The sequence below is a fragment of the Anser brachyrhynchus genome (assembly GCF_964034855.1).
Source record: "Anser brachyrhynchus genome assembly, chromosome: 4".
NCBI classification, from domain to species: Eukaryota; Metazoa; Chordata; class Aves; order Anseriformes; family Anatidae; genus Anser; species Anser brachyrhynchus.
In genome coordinates this window covers 15,811,707-15,831,149 of record NC_137698.1, presented here as the reverse complement: position 1 = coordinate 15,831,149, position 19,443 = coordinate 15,811,707, and the positions used below count along the sequence as shown (strand labels likewise).

Below are 19,443 nucleotides of genomic sequence, written 5' to 3'. Positions count from 1 at the left end.
TGCTCTAGGGAGCTTGAGTTAGTTGGTTGTATGCTTCAACGTGCAGTCAGGCCTCTGACAGCCACACAGACCTCTCCAAAATCTAGTATTACACTAGACTTCTCACTTGTAGCAGCATAACCTGGAACCTAAAGGGAACCTGAAGCAAACAAGAAAAGCAAACAATTTGCTGCTCATAGTCAGAGATGTAGCTCAAAGATGCCTTTGCCTAGAGCTATCATGGAAGCGTTAAGGAGCAAGGGAGGGAGCAAGGGAAGCGATCTTGACGGTCAGTCCGACAAAGTGCTATGATTTTTCTAGTTGAAACCCTGCCATCACATGTATTTATATATATATATATATATATATTCATATAAAGCGACTATCACCATATTGATAAACATTCTTTGGAACCACTATGGCAGGGGTTTCAGTTTTGCTGGGTGACAACTAAAAAGCTGGAAGCCAAATACAGAAAACTTAACGAGAGCTGTCAGCTTTCCCCCCCTGCAGTGTCATCAGTTTACCAACAAGAGGGAAACAGGGAAATCCTCTTATCTTAAAATAGCAGAGCATCTTTCTATCTGCAGCCATGACGCTTCCTCTCTTCTGCAGCAAGGTCACTGGAGTGAATGGTGTGGAAGCACCACTGGGTGCATTTTTTCGTCCCTAATCATGGCATGGCTTCTTTTGTTTCCTGTTTTAAAAAGTTACCGAGGCTGCCCACAAAGCCAGCAAATGGCTTTTATCAGAAACTTGTGCTAGTCCCAGGTGTGCGTGGGTGAGTTCAGTGATATTATTAGGTATATGCAGGGAATATATCTTCGCACATGCAATTCACACTAAGTCAGTTTAACTGAATTAGTGTAGCATCTGGGGAGGATGTTTTCAAACTGGTATATTTTGGCATCAGTCCACCCCTTTCTGAATATGGTATTGCTCATGCTAAATCGAGGTGGCAGTATGAAAATGATTGTGCCTCCTTTAGCAGGAGGCTGTACTGATAGATTTAAGTGAGGCTGGCAGGTAGTCTTGCTTGAATTGTGTCCTTTTGAGAGGAAATGCGGAATTTTGTGTTAATCAAATTGTAAGCAAGATTTCCCCTGGATGGTTTGTTTTTGAATGTCCACGTGGATAAGGATTCGTTTCTGGATCTAAGCTTCCACCAGCTTTACTCATTTCAGTTAGGCTTTGTAATTAATGAGGACGCAGTCAAATAAGTTACTTAAAAGAAGCTGTTTGAGCATTGAGACTGGTGAGGTTAATAACGGACATATTTTTTCTTAACAGAAATGAGGATTATGAGTGTTTTGTAGTACAAATCCTGCCAATGTGTTTACCAGCATGTACGTTATTCAATTTCTAGCCTTTGCTTTTGGAGCAGGAGTTGTTCTTCACTGTATTACTGTCCAAATAACTTGTAAAGATTTCAGAAAATGGGATTTCTGGTGCTTCAGTCCCCAGTTCTGTGTGCTCCAACAGCTTTGTTGCTGCTGTGTGCTGGCAGGCCGCGGTTGTGGAGCTTTCCGGTGCCCCAGAGTAAAGGGTGTGTGACCCACGGCTGGATTTGGAGTTGTGCTTTTCTTCAGGCTGTATTGGGGACCTCAGATGTGCTTGCTCATCTGTCCTTGACCCGCTGATCAGCTGTCATCCCGAATACAAATGTGCTGCACTCAGCCTCGCCTTTGTTCCCTCCGGCTCGATGTACCGTAGCATGCCCCGCATGAGGTGACACAAAAGCCTCGTCGGGGTTGCAGTGCAGAGCAGCGGCCTGGCTGCTTAGCAGTCTCGAAGGAGCGTGCGTCACCCCGTGGTTACCGATAAGGCTAGGCCAGTGAGGTAACTGCAGGCTCTAAAACAGCACACACGGCCTGCTTTCAGCCCAGGGGCTCGTTTCTCCTGTTCAAGTCTACACAAGGGCTTGAAGGATTGCCACAGCTCAGAGGGAGGAGGAGTCTATCCGTCATGTCCGGATGGCTTTGAGAAGTGGTTGAGGATATTGCCTTGGGTTTCACAGCCTGTCATGTAGCAGGTCATCTGCTGAAGAATGTCTTGAACAGGGCACTGATTAACAGTGCTAGAGTGAATGAATAGATTGGTATTTTTTAAGGACTTGCAGACATAGTCAACAGGCTTATTTCCGGCAAATTTGTGCTAGAATTACATGAAGAACATTTAGATTCTCCATCCTGGCCTTTTGTGGCTTCACACATGTGAAACAGCCTTTTACTGAGAGGCAGTTTTTAGCTCTGGAATTGAGCTTCAATTGCTTTAGGATAAAGAGAGTTAATTAGTTTTTATAATGTAATGGCTCTTGATGTTGAGTGTTATAAAACCATAGCCTTTATTCATAATTCCACCTTGATATTACAGGAGCCACCTTGAACTGGAACTGAAGCGGGAAAGAGACAGATGGTCACAGAATCACCAAAGCAGCCAAGGAAACAAAAAAGTCCCAAAGAATTGGTTAAAACCGGTAGGTAACATGACTTATTTTTTCCTCTTGGCTTAAATTTGAAATAAGGTTTCGTTATGCTCATTCTCTTTTCTGAAGCTTTATTAGGCAATAAATAAGTACTGTTAATGCGTCACAACAAGATAAGCTTTGGAACACTTCTTGCATGTGGTAAATAGGCATTTTATTTGGTTGAGACTCAAAAGAAAGATTTTACACGTTACATTGAATTGCAGAACACAGAATTGCTCTTCCAGGCTGGGTACCTGACAAAATCTTGAGAGTGATTATGATTTCCTTCAGTAGTTTATGAAAACCAAATGTAATACAGCAGGAGAGATGCTGTATGTATTACATGTAGTGAAAAGCAAGCTTGCTCACTCTACTTTTTTGCATCATAATAAGGGAAATTCTCCCGAAAAACAGTACAACTTGGAAAACAAAATTATCTTTTAAGGGAATCACAAATCACTTTCAGTGTTCTTTCAGTGCTGTGCATTAGTGAATTCAGTGTTTTTTAAAGTAAAATGCAATGTTAATCTCCAGAGTAAAACTGATAGTCCCCGAGTGAAACTCCCTTTTTAGAAGTAATTTGCCTTTGAAAGTGAAAATCTGCTCTACAGGTTTTTCTATAAAACAAAACAGGCTCTCTTGCTGGAAATTGGCAGTTGTTTTGGAGAGCAAAACTCATAAATATGAGAACTGTGAAAAAAGAGGTGGTTTCTGAAATTCATATGTGGGTTGCTGCACTTGAGAGTTGCCTTCACTGGGCTCCCCTGGGTTGCTTTAAGCTTCCTCTTTTTCTCCCTGATATTACACACAATTCCTGCGAAGTTACTTATGCATCACGATTCATTTATCAAAATGTCATGTTGCTCTAGTGGAACAGCTATAATTCAACAGAAAGAATTGAGATCTAACTGCAGTGCTGTTGGCCAGTAAAAACAAACCAAAATGGGACAGTCTAACCTCCTAAGCAGAAGCTGGCTAGCTATCTGGAAGGCAGAATTGTTGCTTTTCTTTACTGCTTGTGTGCCAGCTTGTCACTGGGTGTGAGAACGGGTGGTGGCCTGTGGTTAGTCTCCTTTACTCAGCAAGCCTCAGTAGGGTGCTCCTGCTAAGAGCAAATGGGCCAATTTGGAGGGGGGGGAAAAAGACGAACATGTTTCAGAGTGGACTTCTTTTGCCACAAAACTTGTAGGTGGTTCCCGGTCTAATGGAAGTTTGCATTTTCAGGAATTTAAGGGCTGCACTGCAATGATGGCTGCAACTTGAGAGCCATGCATGCATGCTATATAGTGAGCAGGCGAATTCTGACAGTCACGTTTCAAAGAGTTGTTCCGTACATATATGGCTCAGGCTATGACCCAGTTATCAGATAGGGAGTAGGAGGGGATCTTTCTTTACTGGTTGAGAAGATTTGTCACCCTGATCAGTTCTCAAAAAGCCTGTAGAGCCTATTTACCTTTTCAACCTCTGCCGTACAGAAAAATTAAAAAAAAAATAAAGTGGCCAAAGTTTCTTGTCCTCTAGTAAAAGGATACCATTGGACATCTTTAAGAGTCCAGCTCTAAAATGTGAAATCAACTGTGTTCATAGCAAAAGAAAAGCATGCAGAGCTGCTCTTAGGGTGGACTGGTGATTGTATGTTTTCGAGCGTCCAAACACACCTCCATGTCAAGAGTGGGTCAGTGAGATCAGTGTTCCCTAAATATCAGTGTAAAGTCTCCTTTTGCAGTGTGGCAGAGGTGAAGTGGGAGCTGTTAACATGATTTGACTGACGGATAAATGTTTCCTTTTGGCAGGATGGGAAGCTCAAAATCCAGGAAGAAAATGCGAAACTGAAACAGCCTCTGAGAGAGGAAAACTGTGTCCTGACATACAAGTATGGAAGAAATCTCATTTTTGCCTTCTCTTTTTCTAATTCCTGTCAAAGGGAAGAAGCAGGTTCTACTGCTTGCCATCAAGGTTTCTGGATGCGAAAAGCACTGTCTCTCTCTCTCTCTCTCTCTCTCTCCTATTTACCTTTGAACTTGTTTCTATATAAATCTAGTGTTTCCTAATTTTTCATATTTAATGAAGCCTCATAAACCAAATCCGGCACAGAGCTGGACCTTTGATGCTAGCGTCCAAAGAAGGTATCTTTTGTTGGTGGGGGACAGGAGAAGGGTTGGTGAACCTGTGACACCTGCAGTTAATAAATAGTGGCTTCTGGATGAAAATAGAAGCTGTTTGAGAAGAACTTAAAATAGTGATTCAAGAATGTGGCCATATTTAAAGAAAAAAAAAAAGTACTTCAGGTAGCATGTTTCTAAACAGAATATTAATGAGGATTGTTGTCACAGGGTTTGTTTAGCCTTTGAAAGTTAAGCTTAAGATTTAGGTTTAAATGTAAGTTTTAAAAACTGATAGGGAAGGGCTCTGTAATGAGGATGTTGCTCAGAGATGATAACAGCCTTTTCTCTGAATAACTCTCTGAAATAACTCTCTGAAAGTGAGTGGAAATACACAGTGCTCTGACACGGTGCGCTGAATGCTAATATAAAGGTGATTGGAAAAGTATCGTCTTAAAAATAGCACAAGCTCTACTCAAATCTTCTTTACTAGATATTAAAACCTTCCAGGCCTCTGATGCTTTTTGCCCGTTTCACCTTGAGCACATTAGCAATATTAGCATCGGTCTGCCAATTTGTCTGGAAGGCTTTTTAATATAATGTTATCATTGCCTGTTCACAGATCTGTGGGATCAATCATTTTGCAATAATAAGTTTAATGTTAATTTTGAACTATGTGTATATTGTCTAAACTGTTCTTCCATGTTTGGGCTCCCTTTTTTCTGCTTTTCAGGAGTCATTTTATAAGTTTTTCCATTTAGCCAGGAGTGTGCTGCATGTCTAACGTTTATTCTACAACACCAGTGACGTGCTGCCTCTTTGCTTCTCTGTTTGATGAAGTTTATGAATGCCTCAGCTCTCGTGTGAGCAGACTTGGCAGTGTGGTTTAGAAGAAACAAAACCAGAAATCACTGTGGGTGGGATGTTAATAACAGGATGGAGGAATCCTCTGATTGTCCAGATGTTAGTCACTGCACCAAGCCTGTCTGAATTTAAGAAGCGTTTGGACTGTGCTCTTAGTCACATGGTCTAAAATTTTGGGTAGACCTGTGTGGTGCCAGGAGTTGGACTCGATGATCCTTGTGGGTCCCTTCCAACTCGGGATATTCTGTGATTCTGATTCTGTGTTTTTCTTAACAGTAGCAGTGACTGAAGTGCCGGCTCAAAGTGATGATGTTTTTCTCTTGTAGGTTGCAGAGTGACACACAGGAAGAGCAGGTTGGTGATTCCTTTTCTAGCACTGAAATACTGAACAGCAAGCGTGCTGAGGGAGCTCCTGGGTTACTGCAGTATTTTTCTTGGCCCAAATACCCTGGAGTTTGTGCTTTGGGTTTTTTGCCTTTATGAGGATTTATGTTTGTAGAGCGTGCAGCAACAATCTGGTTCCCTAGTGGAAAAGTGCTGTTTATCTCAGTAGGAAGGCTTTTAGTTGTCGGTGCTACATTTACGTGGGTTCATTTTGCCTACTCAGCAAAACTGTATTAACCTCTTTTATGGTTCCTTTCCTAGGTCGGTGTCTTTAAAAAGAACAATGAAAGAATAATTTAATATTTGTGAAAATGGCAGTCCTTGGTCTGGGTTAGGGTTTTGCCAGTTCCTGTGTAGGCTAGAGGGAAGGGTTATTTGTTTCTGTTTGGTTGGTTGCTTCTGTGCATGTCAAATTGACCAGAGCCTGTTCTTTCTCCTGAGTGCCCGGCAAAGCACAGCTAGAGCCGTGGTGTAGCCAGGGCAACTGTCCTGCAGATAAATGCACATAGGTCCAGCATGGCTGCCTGGTGGGTGGTGAATTGAGAGGGGCTAAAAACACAACAGTGTGAAATCTTCATCCCGGTTTTAAAATAAGGATCAACGCAGGGGTCTACTACAGGACCCAAGTAAAGCAAAATGTCTTGGGTTTCATCACGGGTTTAGGAACAGCCATCAGGACCTGGAAACGCCCAGATCTGCCAGCTCTGCCAGGAAGAAAGCAGCCGAAACAAGAAAAAGGTAACTGAGGGCTGGTATTGTCACCTCGGCCATGTGGTGAATGTGCATTTCCTCCGATTTCTTTCTTCAAGTAGCGCAGATTTCCTACTAGTGACCTGGGACAAAGAAATTAACCTTTTTCTGATTGTGTATTTGACCCATAAGATGTAGTTGTTAGATAGTGGCCACTTGAGGGTTCCCAGCTTGCGCTGTGCTCCATGGTTTGCTTTTCCTTCTCCTTTGCAGCACATTTCCTTTTTAACTAGATGATTTTCTCTGGGATCAATCAGAAGTGAGAAGAGGGTGTTAATGCTTGTTACTTCTCCACTTCAGCCACTATACCTTTTTCTCTTGCCTTTTTTTCCACAAACATCACTTTTTTATCCTTCTTTGTGGCCAGCAGTCAAGGCACCGATACCAACTGCTGTCAGTGCAGCAGCCACCCTGGCCGTACTGCTGCACGTACTTTAGTGGCAAGCTAGGTGTCGTTTTGCTGTTTTCCCCTATTTTTCCTAACAAGACCCCCACCAGAAAGCTCTGGTGGGGATCTGGGGACAGACCAGAGCAGGAAGGAGTCTTTAGCTCCCGGCACAAGGCTCTGACCTCCACCCCAGGTTGAAGATGAACCAGTACCATGGTTCCAAATATTTCCTTGGAAATTTTTTTGGGGGAGGCTAGTGAGCACAGCGAGGTTACCTGACCAGGGAGCTTTCAAGTAAGACTTGTCATTCCTGTATGTTTGTCTGACTATAAAATAATAATGTCCATCTCATGACAAAATGCTCTAGCTGTAAGTTGAGACTGAACTGAGTCAAAACTTAAATGGTTTGTTACCGATTACTCGTACCACTTCACTACAAGTCCTCACCTGCTCTTCTCTGATGTTATAAGCACAAGAAAAACTTCTGGTCTTCAGAGGGGGCAAGAGTGCAATTTTGAGCATCTTTCTCTAGTCCAGTAGAGGATGTGATTTGACTGAAGGTTAATGAGAAAAAACTCAAGTGTCTTTAGCATCCCTTAATTTTTCTCTTCTCTTCCTGTTTCAGAATATCTGCAAGAACTGTGGCGGTATCTTCTGCGAAGCCTGTTCAGCAAATGAGCTGCCCCTCCCGTCCAGTATTAACCCGGAGTCCGTCTGCAATCCCTGTCACAAGCAACTCATCCAGCAGTATTCAACCAGTCCCTTGTAGGAGCCGGGCTGCAGAGAGTGGTGACTGTAAAAATTGTTGTAGCTAATCAATGTCTCTGGGGTTGTTCAAGAGGAATTTGAAGAGAAGATGCTTGCCTGTGTTCTTGGGAAGTCAGAGGGGGAAGCAGCTTTGATGGTATTTAGTCTCTTGCGACTAAAACGAAGTCTGAGCCTTCCCTGTAGAAAAATCTGCCAGTTCTCAGACCTGCGCTTGTGCCAGGGAGAACTGCTTGGGGAATTTCACATCGAGTAGCCACAAGGTGTGACCGAGCAGCCTCGGGACGCTGTGAGAACAGAGCCCCCACCCCCAAAAAGAGCCTTGTGTCTGTGTGTACAGGTCAGGAATGTTGTCATCCCCAAGCGTGTCATGTGAGGGCATGCTGCTGCTAAGCAATGGCTCACTGAAAGCAAAACAGGAGCATTTTTTAATCCTCATGTCTGGCTGCACTTGAAATACCATTTCCCCTTTCCTTGCTGCCTTTGACAATCTGGCTCAACCGTGCTACTTCAGTGCCAGGTGAAAGAGACCAGGTAACACGCCAAAAAAAAAGTTTTCTGGCTTAGTTTCTTCAGTCCTCTGGCCGTGGGCTTGCTATGCAAATCAGTATCAAACAGAGCTGTGAAATTATCCTTTTTTAGGGACTTTGGAGGGGGGGCTAAGGTTGTTTGTTTTTTTTTTTTAAAGGTATGTGTGATGTGAGAGCTCACCTGCACTGATCTAGCAGGGAAGTGCTTTAAGGCATCTCTGACCTTCCTACCAGAGACCCTCACTGTGACTTCACGGCCACAAAATGGTGGTCAGTCCTAAGGGCTGCAACTCTGCTTCCTATCTTGATACAGCATCTGGGGGAATTTGAGTCACAAATATTTAAATACAAAATACTGTTACACAGAGGTTTTAGGGCCATGTCTGTGCACCTCTCTTCTCTCCATTGTGCATGTGAAAGAGTGGTTGTAATACAGCTCATATTTCACTGGTTTTGCTTCAGATCAAAATGAAGGTGATATGAAGTCAAAGTACTTTGCACCTGTAAGAAATCCTGATCCAAACCCAGTTTAGAGTTTTTGTGATTCATGCTACATCTATCTTTGTTGCTGTTAAAAGGAATTGCATGTTATCAAAAAGCAGTGGTGGCTTCCTCGTAAAGCACGCAGTATGTCATAGTTTATTTGGTCTATTCTGTACTGGGAGACTTCAGACTTTAGGGCCACAGTATGTTTTGTAATCTGGAGAAAACTGATGTATTTATATGTGACAAATGTATTTGGTTTTGTAGAAATTTTATTGGGGGTAGTGGTTTAACGCCCCAGAGAGGATTTTCCATTCACTAGACTGGCTGGAACTGCACTAAAAAGCACGTCAAGAGTTGAGGTTCTTTATGTGCTTGGTGCTAGAGTTTGTACCAAAAACTTCCCCTTTCCTACTTTGCCGTAGGCCTCAGTGTGTTCAGCCACCCAAGTTCTCCAACTCCTCTTAGTGCCCTTCATAGAGCACTAAACAGAGGGGAGCAACTTCCAACTTTCCCTTTATCTGCTCTTTAGTCCCCCTGTGGTAGTTACCACATGCATTTCCTTGCTGCTATCCCTTGAAGTAGGTAAAAAAAAATTGTAAATAGCGTTGAAATTGGAAAAGCCTAGAATTTAAGTGTGAGCAAACACTGCTTTGAAGGGGTGAGACACCATAGATAATGCACGAGATACTGAATTTATTGTTAGTAGCTTTGTGTACATGTTGTACACACTTGGGATAGCAAATTCCTGCACCCAACCCACAGTGACTCATCCCCCAGGAGAAAGTCTGACCCATGCAACTTCAGTGCTGGAGAATTAAACTGGAAACCAGGCACTCACTGTGAAGTGACTTTATTGCTGGGGCGTCCGAGCAATTTTGCAGCTCTGGAATCACAGCTTATCTGTGACCTGTATGTAGCTTTCTGCTGCTTCACCAGGAGTGGCTGCCGCTCCGCTTGCTTGTAGTGAACGTTGTGATCATCTTCGTGTAAAAAGCAGGACAGTTCTTGAGCAGGTCCTTTATCGTTACACGAGATCTCTATGAACAAGCAGCCCTTTACGGAGGCAGCTGAAAACCCTTCAAAATACTGCTCCGGCTGCTGTAACAGAAACTGGCGTTCAGAAAGACCAGAGCACAACCAAGTTGGCTGTCAGTCATGTCAACAGTTGCTGCCTCCCTGGTTTATCTTGGTGAAAGGCTCTGCTTTTAAGTACTGGATGTTACACCTGGTGATGCTGCAAATGTTAAAGGCATGTTTGCTCAGGTAATGCTGGATTTTTGGGTTCGTACCTGGACATTTGGATGGGGCGGAGCAGAAGGCTGTTTTTCTGTTGTTAATTTTGTTCCACATGCAACAATAAAAACTTTCTCCTCTGTATCCTGCGTCCTGAATGGGCTTTCCCTTCTGCTTTGGCTGTGGGTATGAAAGCATTTCAAAACCAGTAACAGATGCCAACGCAGAAACGAGAGAAGCATGGCAGGAGGGACGAGGTATTAGCTATACTACACAGCACACCTGCTGCATTCTGTGTACTGGGATCTTCAATCGCTTGGGTGGTGTTAATGGCCCATACTGGTGTTTTATTAATGCTTTGTACACCAGTACACAGCTGGAGACCAGAACCGCTCCATCCTGCAGCACTTGCTGTTCCTCCAGTACAGCTTTTTCTACTTTGGGGACAGACAACCTTCCTACAGTATGTCAACACGGTTTATTACATGCTTTTTACATAAATCCAAACTAAATTTTATAGTTTGTCCTTGTAATTGAGCGGTGACACTCGTACTCAATCTTTATGCTTGTACCCAAGGAATGTGTTCGCTCGGGCCTAAAAAGAAAGGGGTGGGGGAGAGAAATAAAAACCATCACTACCTCACTGCAGCTTACTAGTGTCCCCCTTTTTTTTTTTTTTAAATGTACCACTGCATCTTATTCTTAATTATGGTCACCAATAATGGAACTGTAGAATTCAGCAGTGGTGAAGTATGTCAGCAAAAAGGTAAGATGAGACAGCCAGCCTCCAAGAGGTGAGTAACTTTCACGTGGTGCTCAAGCTGATCTTACACACGGGGAGCTGATTCTGCTGGGACCAAGTCCCAGCACAAAAGCCAGGAACGGTTCTGGGCGTTCCTGCGCCAATGGGACACTGCGACTGTAAAAAATACTTAGCCATTCCTTGGTGTCTGTGCCAGGGAATATGGCCCCATCAGAACCTTGAACAGATGAAAAGTAGGACAGCTTCAAGGGGAGGAGGAAAAAGGCAGGGGAAGAAGCACTGTTGCACATTCCAGCAGGCCTCAGCTACAACATGGCACGTTTCTGTGTGGTGCTGCAGTGCCAGGATAGTGCAACAACCGCTGGCTGCGACCTCGGACAAGGGCTGCTGCCCCTCTGCCACAAGAATTTATCCCTGGGGATTCTGGCTTCAAGGGCCAGCGTGTGAGGCATGAAGCCTGCCCTCAGATTAGCTGTGATGATCGGCCTCAGCCACTTGCTCTCAATTTTAGCCTGGAAGCTATGTGAAATGCAAAATATCAAGCATGCTAGCAGTAGAACAGGAGCAACAGAATAGAAGGATGTGCTCACCGAAGCTGTGATCTTGCCCCGTCACTAGCAGTCCTGTTTTGCCTTTGGATGTTCATTCAGGAATAATTCAATGGTACCGCACTCTAGGGAACAATATAAGAGGTAATTTGTGTTCAGTGACTTGTAGCTGCTGCATTTTTTTCTCTCCCAGAAAGCTAATTTAACATTTTAGGGTAATTTGGAATTCTAGTTCCAAGACAATCCTGTTGCACAGGATGCTACAAGTAGTTATACAAGAAGTAGTGCTTGAGGAGGGGGGAGTCTCAGCATTGTAGGTTCCCCCTTCCTCTTACTCACGCAGCTGTGTCCCCTCCTTTGCCATTGCAGTGACTGCATCATCGTGGCTCTCAAAATGCACATCTGCTTCTCCTGTGACATCTCCATGGGAGTTGTATTCCACCATGATCCTTGTGGGCTTCAGTGGAGCAAAAAACTGGAAGGGGGGGGAGGAAAGCGTTACCAGAAAAAACTCTTACCAGAAACCATCGTGTTTTTACTCGCAAAGCTTGTCCAACCCTAGGGACTGAGCGCTTGAGCAGCTCAAGTCCCCTCCCAGCTGGGTGAGGCTGATGCGCACACACCTGCCCCATGGTGTGCAGCCTCCTGCCCTCTGCACCTGCCTGGCAGGGTAACTCCTGACAGAAAGAAATAGCCTCACACAGCACCCTTCTGTACAATGACCAAAGGCATCAAATGCGGGTGCAGTCGCTCTGTGACCATACACTATTAAAATGAAATATATTTGATATTAAAAGGACAGGGAAATTTATTTCTGTACAGTCAGTTATGCAGAAATTCAGCTAAGGGTACAAAAGGACGCTCAATTCACACTGGTGACCATTCAGCACAGCCCTGCAAGCTGTCACCTTCCCCAGGTACCACCGCTGCACCCGTGAGGCCAGGGCACATGGGGGAGCCTGCAACCCTTCTACTGTCCCTCAGCAATGCAATGTTGGTTCAAGTTTCCCAACGCTCAGTGCCACGCAGCACTGAGGGCTGACGTAGAGAATAGAGAAAGCAAAAATTTTCAGTCATTTCAGCCGGACAGATTGAGCAGCTTTACATCAGTAGTTACAACTGAACTCAATGCGTACTTTTACTGCTACTCACGTTTATTATGTCTTGGGCTCTAGTTTGGGTAGGGAAACCCCTCATGTGGACAACGTGTGATGATGATGAGGTGCTCCCAGGTTCTGAACAGTGCCCGGAGCTTTCCGTTTCTTCGTTACCTAGTTCTGTTGGATCAAGGGAAAACATCATTAACACTTGCAATTATCACCTTCCTCATCTGAAAGCTGTAGACACACAGGGCTGTGCCCACAGCAGCAATGAGGGTAAAAACAAAGGGGCCTCAAAGAACACATGCCACAAGGTGCGACTCACGGTTCTGTCTCTTGGCATTGGAGCTTCCACTGTCACTCAACCTCCTTCCTTCAGAAATCAATTCAAGCTCCCTTCTCAGTCTGGGGACGGTCGCTATCTGCTTGTGATAAGGCACATGCCTTTGCATTTGCTGCTTTCTACTTATGTATACTTCTATATATCTAAAATTACAAGGAAAAGATTACATGGCACTTCTTGGCCCACCACAAAGACAACAAGGATTTCAGAAAGTACCATTAATTCCGGATGTTTTCCCAGCTCAGCTGTGCTCACAAACTAAGTACGAGAGCCATGGTACATAGTCTGGCTTAGCTGGCAAGCAAAGGTGTTGAAGAATTCATTTAAATTGTACAGTTATGTCTATGAACGCCCTTTTCAACGCACAATGAGAGTCACCATCCTGTCTAAACCCACATAGTGTGAGCCAGTTTGTTCTAGACAAGGTCTTTAGTTTATGGCCTTACCCAAAATTCTTATAGCAGTACTAGGTTTACAAGCCAAAGCTATGTTTTGCTGCAGAAATACAGCGTTACTCAAAAACCACGATCTCTTTCCTGCAGTAGCATGCATCCTTTTTGAGGCTGTTTTCCCCAATACACCTCTGCAAACTGCTTTATCTCAAACCCTCCAAATCCCCAATTTAAAAAAAAATAATTCAACCCCAAAGCAGATAAAAGCATTAACAGGGTAGTATCTTGCATCTCTAGCCACCCACCCCAGAACCCCTTGTTCAGACTCTCCTATGAGGACCTTTTAGAGCCGGCAGCAGCACCCAGCTGGGCCTCAAGCAGGTTTAACTACCAGTGCCCAAGCAGGTGGCTTCCAGAGCACGGAAGAAACAATGCGATGGAGAAGAGAACGTGCACATCCAAGTGAGGCGGCCTTCCTCCCTGCCTACGGAGAGCAGCCTCAGGAAGAGAAGTCACCCCACGTACAGCCAGCCAGAGCTTACAGCTCAGCACCCGCTTGCCCAGGCTCAGCACAGTGTCTGTTTCTGGACAAAACTGATGACCCAGGAAGAACGAGAGCAAACTGGCAGCAGGTTTGGAAACTACTCAGTTCCTTGGCTAGTCATGCAGAAAGAAAGGTTAAAAAAAAACCCTAATGGCAGACTGGGAATTAATTAATCCCTCCTGGAGGGTAGGGAATTGTGTCAAGCTGCGACACCTATTGAATTATTGAGCACACCTGCAGAGCAGCTGTTTTCTTTTAATATGGGTGGGGGGACAAACACAAGGAAATAGTCTTGAAACAGGAAGTAAAGAAATAGAAGGGAAGTAAGCCCTTTGTAGGGTTTGCGAGAAGAAAAGGTTGGGAGAGGTTTCTTGTAATCTGGCAGTCAGAAAAGTAAATCAGTGAGTTATCAGAGAGCACTCTAAAAGCCAACCAGGGTAAAACCAAGTGGTTTTTTTTTGATTGTACTTTGGGATGGTGGGGAAAAAAAGCTGCAAATACTTCTGCTTAAGGCAAGGGAAGTTCTCAGGTGGGAAGTACGTAGTGTGGGGCCTCGGCATGTTGGAGAATGGCCCTTAAATGCAATGTGCTGAGGAAGGAGGACAGCCCAGGCAGATGCTGTCACCAAGGAGGCTGGTACCTGACCGCAGTCAGCCGAGGCAATGGATTCAAGCCAGAGGTGCGGTGAGTCGAGCTCTGTACGACATGCTATCCACGGGGAAACACTGACTGTACTTAGCGCTGGGAACTAGAAGGGAAGGGCTGCCTGTATTGTGGGCCCCATCACAGAAGCCTGGGCAACAGCAAACCTTGCAGGAGGTGCAGGATCCCTGTGCGCTTGTGACTGGGCAGGCGGGATCTACCCCTGTGTAACTCTTCCCCACCCTGAATGCTGTCACCCAATTTGGGCCAGGGTGAGACTGGCTTCAGGAGAACTTCAAAAGAACACTCTTTGACAGAGCCCCAAATTTGCTTAAGCTGTAAGCGGTGAAGGGGCTTCTGCAACGCACAAAGCTTTCTGTTTTCATCCCCATCTTTGTCAAGGCTCCTCAGAAAACCTCACCAGAGGAGGTAACACTTAGGAAACACAGAGTTCTTCAGAAGACGGTATTAAAAAAGGATACGTTCCAAGTCATAAAGCAACAGTATGACACACTCTGAGAGATTTTACTGTGATTCCTTCTGGAATTTGATACTAAAAACTGGGTTCTACGCATGCTTCAATAAAACTATGCGCATGATACCTTAAGCTAAGAGGCAAGCTGTAAGTCACACCGCGTGGTTCATGTCAAGTTGTCCTACTCTGTTAACTCCAGCAGAGCACCTACCTACTCCCCATGTATTCCTTATGCTTTAAGAGGGCTTTAGCTGCCATTTCAGGAGCTGCAAACTGCACATAAGCTTCTCCTGATTTTCTTTCTCCACGGTAAACAAAAGCTACGTCAGTTATCCTCAAACCTAAAGGAGGAAAAAAAGTATTTACAATGTTAGGAACTTGTGCTCAAACTTGTGCCCTTTCACTTCTGTTTTTTGACAAATTAATCCAGTAGCCCCTAGTCCTGCAACAACTGGTCATGTTGGCCTAAGTATACCTGTATTTTTCTCCTGTTTTTTTAAAACTCTGGTTTATAGGACTTGTGCTAGTTTTCACAGAAGCCTTAATTGCTAATAACAAACCCACTTCAGGCTTCAAGTAACTACAAAAACAACAAATGAATGGAAGTTCTACACAAAAGGAGGTCCAGAGCACAAATGCTCTTGAAATGTTCTCTTATTCGGGTTGTGTTTCCTTTCTCTTTAAAATCCAGATGAAATCTAGCTTACTTAACTTTTTTTTTTAAATGTGTAGTATCTTTCTGGGGAGCCTGTAAACCATTAAGTTGTTGTATCTGACACAATACAGACCAAGAGCTGCAAGTTCTATCTTAATCAGTGATTATACCAGTGCATACTGGGCTGGGCTCCTACACTTGTGAACTTTTGAAAGCACACATTTGTGATTGTGGTTGGTTTTGTAATCTTTTATTGTTTTTTTTCTGACCTTCTGGAATGGTCTCACCAGCTCCCAAAGAAACAGCAACTTCAAAATGCTTTCCTAGGTACCTCATTGTGATAGCTCTGCACTAGATTGATTTTAAACATTATTTAACTGCTGGCAATCAGTTCAAAAATCTACTATCAGCAGCCTTTGCTTTTGGCATCGTTGACTATCATGAGCCTTAATGCTGGAGAACTGTATGCATGCCTACCTGGAGTGGCAGAAACATGAGGAACAAGTGTTTTTGGTTTACTCTACAGTCTAATCTTTTGTCTAAAAAAGGTAAACTCTACAAACACCAGGAAGGCTTCTTTCCTAGTAAGTGTACGTAGCAGCCACCTGGCCTGCTCCAGCCCTGAGGGCAGGGGGAAACATACTGTCCGGTAGCTGATTGGCTGAGAAATTGTGCAGTAACTATTCACAACCACGAATAAGCCATTATTTAAAACAAAACAAAAAAAAATTAGCTGAGTTCTAAACATTGGCATACGTGATCTATTACTATTATACTGTTGAAAGGCTCCATGCTGCACTCACTTGTGCTTTATCTGTAATACAGGCATACTTTTTCCTCTATGGCAAATTATGAGCTGGTAGCAGTCCAGGAGAAGTAAATTGAACCTAGATTACTCCCTTCACTTATTTTTCCCCTAAAATGAGTGCTGCAAGTACCAAAACTAGGTTAGACCTGCAGAAAGTCAAAGGTAGCTGATAATCTTGAAGGTTGTTCAATAAAGCTTTAGTTGCCTTCTAACTGCAGGGGGATAGCAACCTGTTACACTGCTACGGTGTTCATGGCTGCACGTGCTCTTGTAGCTCTCCTTTAGAGGAATGACTGGCTGACCAAGCATGAACTTGGAGCACAGAACACCTTATAAACAAGAGTAAAAACTATATTGAGTTACCTGAGAAAAAATCTGCAATGTCATCCTCAGTGGAGCTGAACGGGAGGCCTCTGAGTAGTACGACTCCATCACTGATGGCTTGCGACTCATTCTGCAGACTCTGCAGTAAGCCCTCTACATCTCTATCATGTACTTCAAAAACTGCAAGGAATATAGGCACAAAACACATTTTCCTTCATGGTACACAGAAGGTAGCACTTTGCAGGCATCTTCTTCTAAGGCACCATTTCCCTCCATGCATGCACCTTCATTCCCGTTCTCCCCATGCAATCAAGGGTCCCCCCAGTGCTGCCCCTCATGCCACAAGGTGCTTTGCTTTTTCTGCCTGGCCCAAGCAGCTTTGACTCCATGATGCTTTGTTCGCTAGTTTTGTCCCTGACTGTCCCCCTGGCACAAGCACGTTCTGGTATTCATGCAGCTCTTATTCAGTCCACCGTCTTTCCTTCAAGTCAACCTCTGTTTCAAACTCACCTTTCACGTAGCGTGGGCCCATGTATCTCAGGTTTTTTTCCAAGGCTTTCTGGACATCTGCTTTTGACTCCAGCTCAATCAATGCATCTCCCCTGCGTCTCCCATCCCTGTTTAAGAGGAAGTGTATGCCGTTCTCACCATTCCGAATTCTACAGCCTAGAAATCAGGGAACACGTGATACAGAAACATACGCAACTGTATCAAACATGGGGGGTCTTTTGATTCCAGACTAAAACAGCAAATTCTGCATGGAGCCATTCACCTGTCTTGAAGCACAGGTTAAGAAACTCACACTCCTACCACTCTCTTTAATATGCAATGCTTCTCACTGAGAAGAAAGTGATCTGGCATCCCATAGCATCCACAGCTGTATAACTGGGTAATAAATATCCTCATATTGCTGGTAAACTTTGTTTTTGAGGTACTTGAAATCTTGAACAAATGCTATAGCGCCTTTCAATCATTTATGCTCTGCCTGTTCTACGTTCCTTTCTCTAGGAGTTCAAAGAGACTGAATTTAGTTCATCAGGTTATTAACCATTTAAAAACTTGATCACCTAACTTACACTGAAGGGATGCATCTTAATATTACAGTATGGGGGCATCAGCTCCACAAAGCTGAGCAAAAGCCTATTGATCAGCATTGGCAAGCAACTCTGAAGTTTCACCCAGTAAGCATCACTTTTTGATTAAAAAGAGAGGAGGGGGGAGGAAAGCCAACCACAATGGTATTCCAGTCAAGCGTTTAGATGTGGATCAGTGTAACTTTATTACTGAAACACTGACCAAGAAGGGGAAGATGTGCTCAATTAAATGTAAAACACTTTGCTGGAAGATGACTAGAAACTTGACAGTAGCCTGGAAGCTGATTATTGGCTTTATATGTGTGAACTGCTGTGATGTAACTGAAAACCCATCTTGCTTTGAGCAGTGGTCTGTATGTTTTTTGTTTTCCTTCTTCACTAATTATCAGGTATTAGCTTCAATAACACCACACTGAACCATCACTCAGGTAAATGATCTTCCTTACCATCAAAAAAGGTAAGCACATCTTCCTCGGAGCACGAGAAGGGGAATCCCTGCGCCCTGATAAGGAAGACGGCGTCTTCATTTTCTCCCTTGGTTAGCTCCGCGTCCTGCTCCGAGAGCTGACCCTCCTGGGACGGCGAGCCTACAACCTGACCCCAAAAACACCTTTTAAAAAAAAATATCTAAGAAGGAGAGAGGCGAGCGCCTGTCACCCGCGGTACCCTTGGCAGCCCGGGCGGTTGGCGCCCCTTCCCCCCCCCCACGCTTCACCCATGGCCGCCGCCATTTTAGGCCCGCTCCCGCCCGCCCCTACCTGGCTGCAGCGGCGGGCGGCGGCGCGGAGCGGCCGGAGGGAGGCGGCGGCGGCGCTGAGGAGGAGGCGGCGGGCGGGCAGCGGGGACGGGCAGGGCAGGAGGCGGCGGCGGCCCAGCAGCAGCACCGCGGCCAGGCCGCGTCGAGCGACGGCGGTGGCGGCCATGGGCAGGCGGGGCGAGGGCCGGGGGGCTCCGCCTTCCCTTCCCAGGAGGCGCCGGCCGCGGGGGGCGGGAGCCGGGCCACGCTCGGCGGCGTGAGGGGAGAGGGGTCACCGTCAGTGTGGTGGTGTCACAATAGCAAACGCACGGCAGGAAGGGAAAACCAAAAAAAAAAAAAATGGGTACATGCGCTCGTTGTCTCTTCTTGAGCGCAGTGGTTGGACCAGGTGACCTCCACAGGTCCCTTCCAACCTTAACCATTTTGTGGAAGAGAGCGGGAACGTAAAAGATTAGCCAAGGGAAAGAAAAATAGGTGTGGAGACCGAGGTCCGGGGGACCTGAGGGATCTGAGCAGTATGTCGGGAAGACAACGTGCCAAACCTTCCTGTCGTGTGGTCAGGAAGGCAGCGATGGATGGCCGTGACAGGGAAGATGGTCCTGTGCTGTCCTGCATCCTCTACTTCCAGTCTTGGCATCCTCAAGTGTTGTGTTATCAAGCTGTCACGAGCTATCAATCCAAGTGTCTCAGGATTTCAACAGAAGTCTTTCACCTTGTAGTACTGCCAACCCATTAATATCTCAGAAGCCTTGAACATTTCTTATCAGTGTTTTGAAATTGTAAACAACCTATCCTAAGTCATCTCATTGTTGACAGCTGCTGCTTTTATAAACTATTTCATGCAGTAAACTCTTTTAGAGACTCTTATAGATTATTAAACAATATTAAAATATTAAAAGAATTAAAACATGATCTCTTGGCAATAGCATTCAATTTTTTACTCTTAATTTTCAAGGTGAATCATATACTTATTTTCCAAGTAATGTCTATTCCTTTAGTGGTACTGAAGTGTTTCACCTTCAAGATTTTTCATATTCTAAATGTCAGGCT

At 44.7% G+C, this 19,443-nt stretch overlaps 2 protein-coding genes across 9 annotated transcripts in view; one reads left to right on the top strand and one right to left on the bottom strand.

Annotated features, from left to right (window-relative positions):
* RUFY3 (RUN and FYVE domain containing 3) overlaps positions 1-10,092 on the top strand; it is a 55,856-nt gene extending 45,764 nt beyond the window's left edge. For 4 of the 5 annotated variants that reach the window (XM_080589210.1, XM_080589215.1, XM_080589211.1 and 1 more), the window contains 5 exons: positions 2,353-2,455; positions 4,240-4,319; positions 5,739-5,766; positions 6,460-6,534; positions 7,560-10,092. In XM_080589210.1, coding sequence (XP_080445336.1) covers positions 2,353-2,455; positions 4,240-4,319; positions 5,739-5,766; positions 6,460-6,534; positions 7,560-7,703 — 430 coding nt within the window. In that variant the 3' untranslated portion in view covers positions 7,704-10,092. Of the gene's footprint in view, positions 1-2,352; positions 2,458-4,239; positions 4,320-5,738; positions 5,767-6,459; positions 6,535-7,559 lie in introns of those variants that run through there. The other variant, XM_080589213.1, reaches the window with a different exon arrangement.
* GRSF1 (G-rich RNA sequence binding factor 1) lies at positions 9,550-18,597 on the bottom strand. 4 transcript variants are annotated; one of them, XM_080589236.1, is made up of 10 exons: positions 18,395-18,597; positions 18,083-18,230; positions 17,053-17,208; positions 16,582-16,722; positions 14,967-15,096; positions 12,685-12,845; positions 12,412-12,536; positions 11,599-11,734; positions 11,302-11,384; positions 9,550-10,543 (listed from the first exon to the last, which is right to left on the bottom strand). In XM_080589236.1, the coding sequence occupies exons 1-9, from the start codon at positions 18,557-18,559 to the stop codon at positions 11,326-11,328; spliced, it is 1,221 nt and encodes a 406-aa protein (XP_080445362.1). In that variant the 5' UTR covers positions 18,560-18,597; the 3' UTR covers positions 9,550-10,543; positions 11,302-11,325. The 4 variants fall into 4 exon arrangements, with proteins under 4 accessions (XP_080445362.1, XP_080445363.1, XP_080445364.1 ...); XM_080589237.1 differs by having other exon boundaries at positions 9,550-10,128; XM_080589238.1 differs by having other exon boundaries at positions 9,550-9,949.
* Positions 18,598-19,443: the final 846 nt, after the last annotated feature.

What these genes read in the sequence shown, in the direction of transcription:
- GRSF1 (XM_080589236.1), bottom strand. Translation starts at nt 18,559, where the DNA reads ATGGCCGCCACCGCCGTCGCTCGACGCGGCCTGGCCGCGGTGCTGCTG. An exon ending in CCGCCCGCCGCTGCAGCCAG is followed by an intron (nt 18,231 to 18,394) that starts GTAGGGGCGGGC and finishes TTTTGGGGTCAG; the next exon opens with GTTGTAGGCTCGCCGTCCCA. An exon ending in AAAGGAGGGGACACAGCTGC is followed by an intron (nt 11,385 to 11,598) that starts GTGAGTAAGAGG and finishes ATTGTTCCCTAG; the next exon opens with AGTGCGGTACCATTGAATTA.